The 17,451-nt window shown below is 33.1% G+C and overlaps 1 protein-coding gene across 1 annotated transcript in view; it reads right to left on the bottom strand.

The window, feature by feature from the left end:
* LOC127704971 (SET and MYND domain-containing protein 4-like) overlaps nt 1-17,451 on the bottom strand; it is a 36,707-nt gene continuing 19,256 nt past the window's right edge. The window contains exons 10-17 of the mRNA XM_052209212.1: nt 15,802-15,862; nt 14,766-14,926; nt 13,329-13,645; nt 12,860-12,933; nt 2,209-2,324; nt 1,293-1,461; nt 799-912; nt 1-271 (exon numbers count right to left, since the gene is read on the bottom strand). Coding sequence (XP_052065172.1) covers nt 6-271; nt 799-912; nt 1,293-1,461; nt 2,209-2,324; nt 12,860-12,933; nt 13,329-13,645; nt 14,766-14,926; nt 15,802-15,862 — 1,278 coding nt within the window. The 3' untranslated portion in view covers nt 1-5. The remainder of the gene's footprint in view (nt 272-798; nt 913-1,292; nt 1,462-2,208; nt 2,325-12,859; nt 12,934-13,328; nt 13,646-14,765; nt 14,927-15,801; nt 15,863-17,451) is intronic.

Below are 17,451 nucleotides of genomic sequence, written 5' to 3'. Positions count from 1 at the left end.
TTTCTTTATTCTAATTTTATTTTGTCTAGCATACATATCTTCATTTCTTCTAGTTCTCGTACAAGTTCATATTTATTTCCAAAATGTAAATTAAATATTTGAACAGCCTTGTCTATAACAGATAATCCCTCCTCCTGAACTCCCTTCGCATAATACAGTACTCCAGCAAACTTATGAAGTTCATTTGCATACTCTATACTAGTGTCTCCATACAGCTTCCCTAATGTACAGACACTGTCTCGTAGATATGGTATAGCTTTGTTGTACTTCTCTGCAATCAAATTAATTATAATAGAGAGTAATCAGATTTGAGAAATTTCAATTAGTCTGTTTAATCACAAATTATTACCTCTAAAATTTAAATCCATACATCATTTTTTTCACAGTTAGCCCTTTCCATTATTCCAACATTCTGTTGAAATAGAGATGCTAATCATGAGGCTCTAGTTTGTACAATTTATTGCTCTCTTCACTTTGACGAACCAGAAAAAATTATCAAAGAGGTTGCAAAGCCAAGATGATTTCATTTCTACTCATCATAGGAAAGGGGAAGAAATTATATATTCACATGACTATCACTTTTCAATACACACATGAACATTTGTCATTTCTTGAAATTTAATGGGTGCAATTTTACATTGATTTGAAAAATAATAAACATTTAGGTAGCAAGTTCTAATTTAATAATATGGAAAGCAAAGTATATCCTGAATAATAATTATTCTTTTTCGCTTGTTTTGCTATCAGGAGAGGGTAGATAGGTGAATATGTAATCACTGCCAATGTTATACTACTTACTTGAAAGTGCATAACACTGAGCAAGACAGTCCTTTGTTTCTGCCAGGCTTTTATGATGTTTATATAAAACCTGTAACTGAACATTTAGACAGTCTGTGAACTTTTGAATAGCACCTGGAAAAAAATATTCAGGCTATTATAAAAAAAATAATCCTAGATTCTTCCACCTAAAGGATTGTTTCAAACCAAACTTCTTTTTTTTTTAAATTTCTGCCTGTTTTCTTCAAATTTGTCAGAAATTTCACCAAAATAGGCAAAATCTAAAAAATAAAAAATGCAGCTTTTCTAAATATAATAATCCATGTACAAGTGAACGAGTTCTGAAATGTATAAATGAGTGCTAAATCTTATGAAAAGTAAAATTAAAACTGTTATGACCAAATGCTGTACAAAATGTTTTAACTATTTTAATGCCATAATTTCACATATATTTGTTTGACGTGAAAAGTAACTTTACAGGTTATGACCATAATCAATGACTGTTAAATATAAACCTTCAATATCTTGCATCTGTAAACATTTTAAACCACTTATAAACATATTCTTGGCCTTATTCTCTTTGGTTAAAAACATTGTTACTTGGTCAGTAAAGTCACATGATGTACAAGAACATGTTGTTTCATTCTCTTTTAGTACTGCTTTACATAACGGACAACAGTAGCTCTGTAATGAGAGAAAAAAAAGCCACTATTAAATATATATTTCACATGGATGGATTCTCTTGGTTCCTCAAATATTTCCTGAAAAGCTGATAAACAGGGTCACAATAATTTAGTTTTCAATAAAAATGAAAGGGTAAATACTTTTAAAACGATTTTTTTATAATCTGTGCCTCAAGATGTTGGATTTCACTATACATCATTTATAAATGGGTAAATAATCACAAGTTTTAATACTACTGAAATGAAAACAATCATAAATTTTTTCTTCATTTGCATTCTTTTAGATTTATCAGCATACTGAAATCATAATTTTGTGTGAAACAATCAATTACTTAAACTTTGCCTTAAGAAAAACCTAGAAAATCCAACTTAAGAAGTAATTTTGTCAAAAAATAAAATGTATAATGCCACCTTAAGATGCAGGATGATTAAAACAAACAACCAAGCATACACTAAATTAAGTTTTAATTTTTGTTCTTTTTTCAGAATTTTTTTTTTTCCATTAAATCTTTTCAGGAAAGTCAATATAATCTTGTGTATGTCTGTGATTCAAAACCATTCCTACGTAAACAATTTGTTTAATTCTCATCTTAAATTTAGGTAGAGATGTACTAAAACAATATTGTGACTATGAAGGAAATTTGTGATTTTATTTGGTAACTGTACTACAATGATGACACAAAAATACACTTTATAAGATAATGATTGACTATCCATTAAATCTTTCTTACAAGTATGTAAAACTTACTGTAAAAATGTCTTGTTCATCACCTGTCTGACAAGATGGACATCGACAGGTAAAGAAATATTGTGTCTTCAAGGCCTGCTGTCGTTCCATTTTACTCATTCTTTTATGATGAGGTCCTAAAATATCCAAAGTTAATAGAAGTTACTGTTGCTCCATGCTTTCAATCCATTTTTAAACACTCTGGATACAAATCAAACAGAAACAAGAGGCTGTCAGAGTGACAGCAAACCGGAATTTTCCTGCAGAGGTCGAACCCTGAACAGTTGAGCAAGTATGGACACTACATTTAAGCTTAAAACAGCTCTGAATTTGGATTGTGATTGCATATTTGACACACCATAGGTTTGTGACACAAAATGAATGTGGTTTAAGAACTGAAATACTTGAAATTGGACATTTAAATACCTATTATGGTCCAATATCAAAAATCTAAGTACATATTAGAATCAGCATATCAAAGAACCCCAAGAATTCAATTTTTGATGAAATCAGACAAAAGTTAAATAAAGACCCTTTGGACCTCAATGTGGACCAATTTGATAAAGGAGCCCACAATCCAAAATCTCTTAATACATGGTTAGATTCAGCATTTCAAAGAACCCCATAAATTATTTTTTTGTTGAATGAAACAAAGTTTAATTTTGAACCCTGATTTGGACCAACTTGAAAACTGGGCCCAAAAATCTAATATTTTAATAAAACAGGTTTAGATTCAGCATTTGAAAGAACCCTATATATATTTAATTTATGTTGAAATGAAACACAGGTTAATTTTATCCATAATATTTTCTGTGCAAAGGGAAATAACTCAAACTGGATAAATAGTTCTCTAAAATAAGATATGATGCAATTTTTCAAATTATAATCAATAATATAATAACAACAACCAGTGATGACTAAGTTCTCTAAAATTAGATATGATTTAACACTCAAACATTGTTAGAATCAGCATATCAAAGAACCAAAGAATTCAATTTTTGATGAAATTAATCAAAAGTGCAATTTAGGACCCTTTGAACCTCAATGTGGTATTATCTTATTAATAATGAAAAGAAATACAGGTTTAGATTAAGCATTTCAAAGAACCCTATATATATTCAATTTATGTTGAAATCAAACACAGTTTAATTTTGGACCCCAATTTGTACCAACTTGAAAATGGGCCCAAAATCAGAAATCTAAATATATGTTTATTAATAGACAATACATGTATAAGCTTAGTTTTTAAAGGAGTTTACTACATCAAAAAACTAGAGGCTCTCGCTCACCTGTATTTACTGATGCTTTGGAAATCATGTAAAATAAGGTTAAAATGATAATTAATAGTATTAGATATTAGATATTATAATGATATCTAAGATAATAACAAATAAAATGCTCCGCAGGGCGCAGCTTGATACGACCGCAGAGGTCGAACCCTGAACAGTTGGGGGAAGTATGGACACAACATTCAAGCTTGATACAGCTTTGGATTTGGATTGTGATTAAATATTTGACACAGCATAGGTTTCTAACACAGATTGAATGTGGTCTAAGAACTTAAAAATTTTAAATTGGACATTCACCTATTATGGTCCAATATCCAAAATCTAAATACATGGTTAGATTCAGCATATCAAAGAACCCCAAGAATTCAATTTTTGATGAAATCAAACAAAGTTTAATTTCGGACCCTTTTGACCTCAATGTGGACAAAGTTGATAACGGGGCCTAAAAATCAAAAATCTAAATACATGGTTAGATTCAGCATATCAAAGAACCCCATATATTCAATTTTTGTTGAAATCAAACAAAGTTTAATTTTGGACCCCGATTTGGACCAACTTGAAAACTGGGCCCATAATCAAAAATCTAAATACATGTTTAGATTCAGCATATCAAAGAACCCTAAGAATTCAATTTTTGTTAAAATCAAACTAAGTTTAATTTTGGACCCTTTGGACCTTAATGTAGACCAATTTGAAAACGGAACCAAAAATTAAGAATCTAAATACACGGTTAGATTCGGCATATCAAAGAACCCCAATAATTCAATTTTTGATGAAATCAAACAAAGTTTAATTTTGGACCCTTTGGACCTCAATGTGGACCAATTTAAAAACGGGGCCCAAAATCCAAAAACTAAATACACGGTTATATTCAGCATATTAAAGAACCCCATGAAATCAAGAATAAAACCCCATTGAAATTGGTCAAGAAATAAGCAATTTATAGGAAGTATCTTCTTTTGCACAATCCTGTGCTATTAAATATTTCTTGCTATTGCGCAATACTGTACAATTGACAATTTCTTGCTATTGCGCAATATTGTGCTATTGGATATTTCTTGCTATTGCGCAATACTGTGCAATTGAAGATTTCTTGCTATTGCGCAATACTGTGCAATTGAAGATTTCTTGCTATTGTGCAATACTGTGCAATTGAAAATTTCTTGCTATTGCACAATACTTATTATATAATAATTTACACATCCTGTTTGGTGTGTATCTCCTACCATATCATTATTATTTGATTTTAAATATAAATCAGAAATAACCAACTTAAAATGGAAAATTTTAAAAGAAACAAAAAAGGAAAAAAAGAAAAAAAAGGAAAAAAAAATAAATCCCCCCCCAAAATTTTTTGAACCCCCATTATGATTCATCACCCTAAACTCAATCCCAGCCTTCCCTTTGTGGTATGGTACCTTGCAGTACAATTTCAGAGAGATCCATACACTTGAACACAAGTTATTGTCTGGAAACTAGAAAAAAATGTGTTTTTTGGCCCCTTTTTGGCCCCAAATTCCTAAACGTTTAGGGCAATTACCCCCAAACTCAAACCCAGCTTTCCCTTTGTGATATGGAACCTTGTAGTACAATTTCAGAAAGATCCATACACTTACACACAAGTTATTGTCATGAAACTAGAAAAATGCTTGTTTTTTGCCCCTTTTTTGGCCCCTAATTCCTAAAATTTGGAGGCAATTACCCCCAAAATCAATCCCAGCATTCCTTTAGTGATATGGAACCTTGTGGTACAATGTCAGAGAGATCCATACACTAACACACAAGTTATGTCTGGAAGTTACAAAAATGCTTATTTTTGGCCCCTTTTTGGCCCCTAATTCCTTTACTGTTATTACCATAACCCCCAAAATCAATCCCAACCTTCCTTTTGTGGTATTGAACCTTGTGGTAAAATTTCATAAAGATCCATTCACTTAAACTAAAGTTAGAGTGCGAAAACCAATGTGTCTTCAGACGACGCCGGACGACGACGACGCCAACGTCATACCAATATACGACCACAAAAATTTTTTTGCGGTCGTATAAAAACTGTAAAATTTCTGTAAAATTACTAACTCAGGGGCAGCAACCCAACAACGAGTTGTCGGATTCGTCTGAAAATTTCAGGGGAGATAAATCTAAATCTGATGAACATTATTGCCACCTGTTAGATTTGCTCTAAATGCTTTAGTTTCAAAGATATAAACCAAAAACTGCATTTTACCCCTATGTCCTTTTTTTATCCAAGTCGGCCATGATGGTTGGAAGGCGGGTCATCGGACAAATTTTTTAAACTAGATACCCTAATAATGATTATGGCCAAGTATGGTTAAATTTGTCTCAGTAATTTCAGAGAAGAAGATTTTTGTAAAAGATTACAAAAATTTACGAAAAAATTGTTAAAAATTGACTATAAAGGGCAATAACTCCTAAAGGGGTCGACTGACAATTTTGGGCATGACAACTTATTTGTAGATCTTACTTTGCTGAACATTATTGCTGTTTACAGTTTATCTGTAACTATAATAACATTCAAGATAATAACCAAAAACTGCAAAATTTCCTTTAAATTACCAATTCAGGGGCAGCAACCCAACAACAAGACGGACGCCAAGTGATGAGAAAAGCTCATTTGACCCTTCGGGGCCAGGTGAGCTAAAAAATATATAGCATTCAGAAAATTAGTTTATACAGAATAACAAACAAACTTGCCACAAAATTCTACAAACAATTTACCAAAGAAAAGAAAAAAAAAATCCAAAATTTTATTTATCATTAATACAATGCCATTTCAAAATCTATAAAACTTATCAGTAACAAGAAATAATTGTAACAGAATGCTGTTACGAAGTCTCCCAAACAAAGCTCCAATAATTCGTCATTCCCATTGTCGCTTGACTTTGGGCAATGTCCAGTACAAATTGGTTTATGATATGAATTAGTGACGCCTATGGATTGACCCTGTATGTCATTCAAATCTTCTTGAAATTACGAACAGGAATTTATATGGTTTAGGGGTGGAGATCTCGACCATTGAAAAGTTCTCAAAAGGGGGGGTGGTCCCCAGGGAACTCTCCCTTTATTTCATATGATTTGTTTTTTTGTCCCGTACAAGAATATATATGGTTTAGGGGTGGGGATCTCGACCGTTTACAAGTTCTTAAACAGGAAGGGGGTGGGGGTGACCCAAGGGAGTCTCCTTATATTTCATTTGATTTGTTTTATGGTCCCATACAAAAATATATATGGTTCGGGTCCCATACAAGAATATATATGGTTTCGGCGTGGGGATCTTGACCGTTTACAAGTTTTCAAATTGAAGGGGGGGTTGGTGTTACCCTAGGGGATTTCCCCTTAATTTCCTTTCGATTTGTTTTATTGTCCCATTCAAGAATATATATGGTTTAGGGGTGGGGATCTAGACCGTTTACAAGTTATCAAAAAGAAGGGGGGTGGGGTGACCCCCAAGGACTTCCCCTATATTTCATTTGATTTGTTTTATTGTCCCATACAAGAATATATATGGTTTAGTTGTGGGAATCTCGACCGCTTACAAGTTCTCAAAAAGGAGGGGGTGGGGGTGACCCCAGGGGACTTGCCTTTTATTTCAAATGATTTGTTTTATTGTCCCATACAAGAATATATATAGTTTCAGGGTGTGGATCTTGACCGTTTACAAGTTTTCAAAAAGAAAGGGGCTGGGGGTGACCCTCATGGACTTCCCCTATATTTCATTTGATTTGTGTTATTGTCCCATACAAGAATATATATGGGTTTAGGGGTGGGGATCTGGACCGTTTACAAGTTCTTAAACAGGAGGGGGTGGGGGTTGACCCCAGGGGACTCGCCCTATATTTCATTTGATTTGTTTTATTGTCCCATACAAGAATATATATGGTTTCGGCGTGGGGATCTTGACTGTTTACAAGTTTTCAAAAAAAAGGGTGGTTGGAGTGACCCCAGGGGACTCCCCCTCAATTTCATTTGATTTGTTTTATTGTCCTATTCAAGAATATTTATGGTTTAGGGGTGGGGATCTCAACTGTTTACAAGTTATCAAAAAGAAGGGTGGTGGGGGTGACCCCCATGGACTTCCCCTATATTTCATTTGATTTGTTTTATTGTCGCATTCAAGAATATATATGGTTTAGGGGTGGGGATCTCCACCGTTTACAAGTTCTTAAACAGGATGGGGTGGGGTGACCCCAGGGGACACGCTTTTATTTCATTTCATTTGTTTTATTGTCCCATACAACAATATATATGGTTTCGGGGTGGGGATTTTGACCGTTTACAAGTTTTCAAAAAGAAGGGGGGTGGGGTGACCCCCATGGACTTCCCCTATATTTCATTTGATTTGTGTTATTGTCCCGTACAAGAATATATATGGTTTAGGGGTGGGGATCTCGACCGTTTACAAGTTCTTTAACAGGAGGGGGGTGGGGGTGACCCCAGGGGACTCACCTTATAATTCATTTGATTTGTTTTATTGTCCCATACAAGAAGATATATGGTTTTGGGGTGGGGATCTTGACCGTTTACAAGTTTTCAAAAAGAAGGGGGATGGGGGTGAACCCGGGGACTCCCCAAATATTTCATTTGATTGTTTTTTTTGTCCCATACAAGAATATATATGGTTTAGGGGTGGGGATCTCAACCATTTACAAGATAAAAGCACATTCTCAAATTGAAGGGGGTGGGGGTAAGAATATATATGGTTTAGGGAGACTTAATTATCTACAAAATGTCTTATAATGAACAGTAAATTTCAAATTTCATTTATACAGTCCTTCTAGTAAATTTCAAACTTGATATATACAGTCCTACAGATCTTGTCAGGAAATAGAAAATTTTCGAATAAATCTGTCACTCCAATGATATTATATGCTAAGATATAACCCAGATCTAATTAATAATTAATAATGTAATTAACTTCAAAATGTCTAATAATATAGCTTATAATCATTACCACTTAGGAAATAGATAATTTTCAAATAAATCTGTCACCCCAATTTTTATTGTGATTTAAGACATTATGCTTAGTCATAAAAAAGATAACAAGAGTAAAATATTTAATCAAAGCACCAAAGGCGCTATAGGCAGTTAATTAAAAAAATCAAAGGTAAACTTGGCAGAAGTTAAGATGAATATTATGGAAGAATGGATGAAAATATTTTTCTCTAATTCTTCGTCAATTTATCCCTTTCTGCACCCATTGTATAAAAAAAATTTAATCAACGTGTGGTTCGTCTGATCTCAGTTCTTCATTGGTTAAAATCCGATTATGACGTCGAATTTACTTGCTTTCCTCTGAATTTCCTATTGTGACGGCATGAAAAAAGGCGACCATGCCTGATGACGTCACATAGAAAGAACACATCTTTTTACAGATCATTCGAAAAGACGGAATAATTTTGCCTGCATATTGTTTGAAAATCATTAGAGAAACAGATTCCACCACCAAATCTCGTGTAATACGATATTTATCCACTCTCAACAGTTAAATTTTAAATATTTAAAATGCTCGGCGAGCCTCGCGTTTTAAATTTGAAAATTTAACTGTCTCGAGTGGATAAATATCGTATCACACTGGATGCAGTGGTAGAATCTATATATCTCAGCTATTTCTCAAGTATCAAATAATGTTTGTACCGTAATGTTTCTGCTATCCAATCCTACCACTTTCAAAAGTTATTTCCAATTTATTTTTTAAAGATTTAATGTCTGAGATTATGCACATACACTGTCCCATGTTAGGGGAGAGTTTTGTGCCAGCTAACATGTTTAACCCGCCACATTCTGTATGTACCTGTCCATAGTGAGGTTCCAGTAATTTGGTGATTGTTGATTGTTGCTGTATATCATATTTTTCATAATTGTTTTGTACATAAATCAGGCTGCTTTAGTTTTATTGTTTTACATTTGTCATTTCGTGGTCGTTTATATCTTACTATGCAGTATAGGTTTTGCTAATTGTTGCAGACTGCATGGAGGAATATTCTTTTCAGAATAATAATTTCAATTATGGTGTCCAACAGTGGTGTATGGTTTAATTCCACTATGTACTAGAGTTTGAATATGCCATATTAGCGCTTTTAGTTGGATCAGCTGGTGCCACTATGCACAATTATCAAATCATACCTGAAACTATCTGAAATGGTGCAATTTTCTTGTATACTAGTATTACAAGAAATGCTGATGTTGTTATAATGGCCTAGCAATGATGCAACATATATTTTTGAAGGCTGTACGGTTGCCTGTAATTGCTTACATCCACTTCATTTGAATTTTGGTGGATAGTTGTCTCATTTGCAATCATACCACATCTCCTTATTTTTATAATAATTACACATGTCTAATCTATAATAAGCTATTAACACAACGATATGTTTTGCCTATTTGTTATTTTGATAATGCAAATGTTACACTTAAAATAGTAATACTTTAACATGTAAGTGATATTCAAAGTCAATGAACCATGACTGAAGGTACAGGGCTAAACAATCTCTATGGAAATGAAAGGTGCCATTAATGCTTGTACAACTGCAAACCAAATACCATTGACTTTTCATAAGTCGTTCCCTTTAAACAAACCTTAACACAAATTCAATTTCTAAGTCAATGAACCATAATGAGGGGGTGGGGTTATATAATATCCATGGAAATGAAACTTTTGAATACCAATACGTTCGCATACCAAATAGCTTTGACTTAAGATTACTGGTAATTTTAAACTGACATAATCATAATAATCACAAACTCATTCATGTAAACTAAGTAAAAGTTTCAAAGTCAATAGATCATGCATATGACTGAGGGGTGAGGACCAAATATCCTCTATGGAAATGAGACGTACTAATGCTTCTACACCTACATGCCAATTATCATTGACCTACCACTATTGGTTTCCCTAATACTAACCTAATCAAAAACTAATAAATGAAATTTCAAAGTAACATAAGTTTCCAAGTAAAATGAGCATGATTGAGGGGGCGGGGCCAAATAATCTCAATGGAAATTAGAAATGAAAAAGTTTATACAACTGCACACCAAATATCATTGACCTACCACTAGTGGTTCCCCCTAAACTGACCTAATCACAAACATATACATGTAAACTATGCAAAGTTTCAAAGTCAATAGACCATGACTAAGGGGGTGGGCCAAATATTCTCTATGGTAATGAGATGTGCCTATGCTAACACAACTACTTACCAATGCAAATGTCATTGACCTACCAGAAACCAGACCTTATCACAAAATCACAAACAAATACATTGTTGATTCCGCCAAAACAGCATGCCTATATACATATTTATGTCTCACTTTTTGATTCTGTCAAGGCAAGACAAAAATTGCAACAAATTTAATACAAATATTTTGTCCATCTTTTTTTAATATTCTTCATTTCTTAGATATATCAATGCTGCGTTTACACATAATTCGAATCACATTATTAACTGATTTGAATTAGTTTAATACGCATTCGAAATGTTTAATGTCCAAAAGTAAATTCTACTTGGAATTGCAATACACGTCAAAATCGCTTTACTGTGAATGCAGGGGTTAAAATTAACATTTGGTACTGGACAGTCCAGGACCTTTGACACTCCAAACTGAAAGGTCCACAACCTAAATTCCAGGTCCTGCTTTTACTTGAAATAGTTCATAACTATTAAAAATGGCGATAACTCACAAAGGAGATATACTAAAATCTTGAAAATTGAACTAGACCTTCATTAAGTCCCAGGAAACAACATATTTAAATTTTAAAAAAATTTGTTAAAGCATTTTCATGTAATTGTGCTGACAATGTTTGGCAGCCGCACGTAGATCTGCCAAGCCGCCCGCCGTACATCACCATTTTAATAACCGATATTTTCTTCGAAAATCCGGTTAATAAAAGAAAAGCAAGTGTTGATATGTTTTGCAAATTTTGGAAAAATAGAGAAGGCAAGTTGCTACGAATGATTCCGACAACAATGGTAGGCATGTTATACACCATTGTGTAGATAAATCAATTTAGATTTACGCCATAACAAGTTTTAGTGGGGTTGACAACCAAGAAATCAAAATATAACGGAAGTTTGCGACCGGGTGACATTATTCAATAAATTGCTTCGCTGAGCACAGCTGGATACGACCGCAGATGTCCAGCCCTGAAAAGTTGGGGCCAAAATGGACACAATATTCACGCTTGATACAGGTCTGAATTTGGATTGTAATTAAATTTTTGACACATAATAGGTTTCTGACACAGAATAACTGTAGTCAAAGGACTTCAAATTGGTTATATGATTTGAATTTATATTCAATTCTTTGCTTTTGTGCAATACACTATGTGAATTGACCCCCCCCCTCCAAAAAAAAAATAAATTTTACCCCGTTTTTTTCCATTTGTGCAATACACTATGCTGCTGAATATTAACCCCCCCAAAAAAAATAATTTGAAGAAATTTTCTTTTAATTTCTGAAATCTGAAATGAGAAAAATTGTCCCCCTCCAATTTTTTTCACCTCCCCCCTTTCCCTTATTCAAAAAAATAATTCTTTTCCTCAAGTTATGGTCAGTATCTCAGACAATCATCATTTCTTAATACATAATTTACAAGCAGTGTAAGGGAGGTAATCAAACATTGTTATTTAAATTGATTTGGATTTTGATTTGGATTACCTCCTTTACACTGCTTTTAAATTGTCTCAATTGTTCTTTAACCAGAAAAACCCTTGTTTTTCCCCTTTTTTTGCCCCCAATTCCTAAATGGTTTGAGCCATAGCCCCCCCAAAGTCAATCCTAACCATCCCTTTGTAGTATGGAAACTTGTGGTATAATTTCAGAGAGATTCATACACTTTAACACAAGTTATTGTCTGGAAACTACAAAAATGCTTATTTGGGCCCCTTTTTTGCCCCCTAATTCCTAAACAGTTAGGACCATAACCCCTAAAATCAATCCCAACCTTCCTTTAGTGGTTATAAACCTTCTGTTAAAATTTTATTGATTTCTATTTACTTATACTAAAGTTATTATCCGGAAACCATCTGTCTACGGACGACGCTGACGACGACGACAACGTGATACCAATATACGACCAAAAAAAAACTTCATTTTTGCGGTCGTATAAAAATGCCAGTTAAGTACCTTGTGTTATATTAAGGTATATAGACATTTTTTTCCAGAGACAAGTGCCTGTGAAATGTTCATATAAAAAGATGAAAGGAAAATTTGGGAAAATAACGATAAATATTTTTATATAACAAACTATATTCACCTTAATCAAATTTATATTCTGTGAGTTCAGTCTTCAAGCTGTTATAGACATCTTGGATTGAGATTGCCTGTTTTATGAAGACCCCATATGATTGTCCATACATAACACTTACCATAACAATTGAATATTTCTTCATCCACTTCTATATCTTTTATCACTCTCACCACTAACATGTCTTTATCAAAACTGAAATATTCATTAAAAAATTCTTATTATCACTATCTTTTGCTTTATTGTTTCATATCTTTTAAGTCCATAAGGTTTCAGAGCTAAGAAATCATTGCAATTTTTAATATGAATAATGCAAAAGTTCTAAAAGTATCTTCTTTAGTTAATACTGGTACTTATAGAATGTTTTCACTAGTCTTTTTGGGGGCCCTTTATAGCTTGCTGTTCGGTGTGAGCCAAGGCTCCAAGTTGAAGGCCGTACTTTGACCTATAATTGTTTTACTTTTTACACATTGTGACTTGGATGGATAGTTGTCTCATTGGCACTCATACCACATCTTCTTATTCATATATGGATAGCAACACTAATTACCAATTAACTATGGAATAAATAATAAATAAATAATCCATACCCTGGAATAATAGAGGGATTACAAGAATGGTTCAGCAAACTAGTAGTGGGATATATTGCTGTAGCAACTCTCTCCTGACTTTTACTATCCACCAATGAAGTATCAGATGTCTGGGTGACCTGTAATTCAGTGATGGCATGAGCATTACACACAAGTTGTTCTATATGTCGTAGCAAAAGTCCTCCAATATAGAAGTCATCCTGAGAAAAATGTAGCTTTGTTATGTCATCTGTGTTTTCATTGTTTATTTTGTCATCACCTGTCTTCTTCTCCACCCAACCAGATTTCTTCAGGATAGTCAAAAGAAGTAAGGCAGTCTAAAATGATATAAAAATTAGTGTTAAATTGTTGTCTGATGTTTAAGATCTTACAGATAAAAATTTTAAAGCAACAATGTTATTTGGCTATATCAATTTATTATCTATCTGGAAAATCACTGTTTTTCAAACTCATAAATACTTTTACTGGCTAGAATTTCTAGATAAATCATAATTAATTGAAGGTCCCCTTTGAATTTGATATATTAATTAAACTGATCTGCAACAGCAATTGTATCACAATTAACAATTCAGATTCACCTGTTTTAAACCTTTTAAGTTCATCATACTTGTAATTAAGGTAAAAATTCATTCTTTAAAAGGAAGAGACTAATTTACAAACTAAAATACATTTTTACAAAATTTCCTTCTAGATACTAGCTTTTGATCATAAACAAGCTTCTGTCAAAGTTTGGTACAAATCCAGGATAGTTTAAGAAAGTTATTAAAATTTTTAAAACTTTAACCACAGAGTGAATGTTTTGTTAACGGGCAGAAAAACTAAGTCCATTTATAAGTAAAATACGGATAAACAGGATTTTTTTTTTACAAAATTTACTTCTGGATACTATCTTATGACCATAAACAAGTAGTGGTCAACAAACTGTCTTCAGAAAAATCAGGTGCCTATATAGTATGTCAAGTTCCAAATAAAAGAAGTGGAAATTAATCATATCTGGTGTTTAAAAAAGTTGTGATTTAATACAACAGAGACTATACAATTTTCATTATTATAATATTTTCACCTATAGTGAACACAGGAAGTTTCAGCAAAATAATAAAACAGATCATGTATGAAATTTACAGCAGTCATACCATAACATGATCCTGAAAAGAACCAGGATGGAAGTAAAAATACATCTTCATAACTTCAATAGACCTTTGCAAACTTGACCTCTAGATGTCCTTAGTGCTATTTGTTGTCTTTTTAGCATACTGTCTCATTGATATAGACCCCCACATCTCCTTTTAATCATTTTCAGAAATAGTATCTTATAAATTGACTGCATTATCACTGAACATTTGATAAGAATTTGTGTTCATATATAATATTTGGGAAACTCCAAGCTATGAACACTGAAACAATATAATTCACATAGTTTAATTCCTCATTATTTACCAAGGTGTACTGGAATGAATCTGCTGTCTCAATGTCAAGGGCATGAGTCATCAGGTCATATACAGAGAGGTAAGTTTTGCTGTATGTTCCTTCTTCTGTCACTCCTCCTATTCTATCTTCTTTCTGGTAAAATTCTGATGCTGAAATCTTGTCTCTAAAATCTACAAATATGAAGAGACATTTTTAAAATAAAGTATATTTTTAAAAAAAATTACTGTATAAAATGAACATTTGATCTGAAGTTATCAGATCTAAAATAGGATACGGGTATATCAAAATGTAAATATCACTCTGTAACCTTTGCTAAACATATACGTATTAGTAGCTGAAATGGTAATATTTATCATATACAAGTACTTTAGGTTTAAATATATACTGTGGTAGTTTTAAAAAGAGAAGTATTCCTCAAGAGGAAAAAAATACATATAAGGATGACATGAACATAGAATCATTTTTTTAATTGCATGGCTACATGTTGATGAAGACAAATATGTCACGTCAAATGAAAGTGATCATTTACATGTCACATGTGTTTGATATTGGAGGAATGAAAGCTATGGATACATTAGCAGTAACAATGACTATCATGCTTTCTTCTTATATTTAGTGACAGATATATCAACACAAAGTGGTAGAGGATTCTCCTTTTTCGTTACCCTAAATCGTTTAATTTGCTTTAATGACTTCCACAACTGTGAAATAAACACATAACTGGATAATGTTTGGGTCTTCCATTAGGTCCTTATATGATACTAATTATCACCTACACTTTTGGTAACTAGGTTTATCGAAGAGCCATCCGGCATATAATGAAAACATTAAAACTTAAGTACAGGGGATATTTTCATTTATTTTGCTAAAATGTAAAATGTTCCCTGCACTTAAAGTTTGTACAAATCAACAATATTGATGTGAAGGTACACTTTTTATTCAATTCATATATTTTACCCCAGCAAAAATGTCTATGCATTACAATTAAAACAATGGCAACCCACGAAAATATGCAATGTTTACAGTACATACACCCTATACTTACCAAGTAAATACTGATGTCCTGCTGTAAGAACAATTCTTAAACTTAAATGAGCTATACCTATCTGAAACAAAGTTAAAACAAAATATATCCATCCAAAACATATTGAAAGTAAAAATTTGTAGTGAAATATCACTATCCAAAACAGATTGAAGGTTAAATTTGTAGTGAAATATCACTATTAAAATTAAAGAACCTTAGTGAGCGCGCTCACATACCCCACGTCCCCACATTGTCATTGGAGAAATAAAATAAGTGTAAGAAAAAAAATTGTATCAGAAAAAAAAATTGAATCATAATTTCCTGTCAATATGCACATCTACATAGTATGTCCTTATTATCTACACAGTTTCATGAAATTCTGTTGTGTGGTTTGAGAGGAGTTGCGATGACAAAAGGTTGCAGTAGTATATTGGGCAAATAAGTTCAAAGGGGTGTAACTCCTGGAAAAAAAATTGAATCATAATTTCCTGTCGATATGCACATCTACGTAGTATGTCCTTATTATCTGAAAAGGTTTCATGAAATTCTGTTGTGTGGTTCGAGAGGAGTTGCGATGACAAAAGGTTGCAGTAGTATATTGGGCAAATAAGTTGAAAGGGGCGTAACTCCTGGAGAAAAAATTGAATCGTAATTTCCTGTCAATATGCACATCTACATAGTATGTCCTTATTATCTACACAGTTTCATGAAATTCTGTTGTGTGGTTTGAGAGGAGTTGCGATGACAAAAGGTTGCAGTAGTATATTGGGCAAATAAGTTCAAAGGGGTGTAACTCCTGGAAAAAAAATTGAATCATAATTTCCTGTCGATATGCACATCTACGTAGTATGTCCTTATTATCTGAAAAGGTTTCATGAAATTCTGTTGTGTGGTTCGAGAGGAGTTGCGATGACAAAAGGTTGCAGTAGTATATTGGGCAAATAAGTTGAAAGGGGCGTAACTCCTGGAGAAAAAATTGAATCGTAATTTCCTGTCGATATGCACATCTACGTAGTATGTCCTTATTATCTGAAAAGGTTTCATGAAATTCTGTTGTGTGGTTTGAGAGGAGTTGCGATGACAAAAGGTTGCAGTAGTATATTGGGCAAATAAGTTCAAAGGGGTGTAACTCATGGAAAAAAAATTGAATCATAATTTCCTGTCGATATGCACATCTACGTAGTATGTCCTTATTATCTGAAAAGGTTTCATGAAATTCTGTTGTGTGGTTCGAGAGGAGTTGCGATGACAAAAGGTTGCAGTAGTATATTGGGCAAATAAGTTGAAAGGGGCGTAACTCCTGGAGAAAAAATTGAATCGTAATTTCCTGTCGATATGCACATCTACGTAGTATGTCCTTATTATCTGAAAAGGTTTCATGAAATTCTGTTGTGTGGTTTGAGAGGAGTTGCGATGACAAAAGGTTGCAGTAGTATATTGGGCAAATAAGTTGAAAGGGGCGTAACTCCTGGAAAAAAAATTGAATCGTAATTTCCTGTCGATATGCACATCTACGTAGTATGTCCTTATTATCTGAAAAGGTTTCATGAAATTCTGTTGTGTGGTTTGAGAGGAGTTGCGATGACAAAAAGTTGCAGTAGTATATTTGGCAAATAAGTTCAAAGGGGCGTAACTCCTGGAAAAAAAAATGAATTGTAATTTCCTGTCGAT

The sequence above is a fragment of the Mytilus californianus genome, unplaced genomic scaffold (assembly GCF_021869535.1).
Source record: "Mytilus californianus isolate M0D057914Y unplaced genomic scaffold, xbMytCali1.0.p SCAF_6, whole genome shotgun sequence".
NCBI lineage: Eukaryota > Metazoa > Mollusca > Bivalvia > Mytilida > Mytilidae > Mytilus > Mytilus californianus.
Note: the sequence above shows the minus strand (reverse complement) of the source record. Positions and strands in the feature narration are given on the sequence as shown.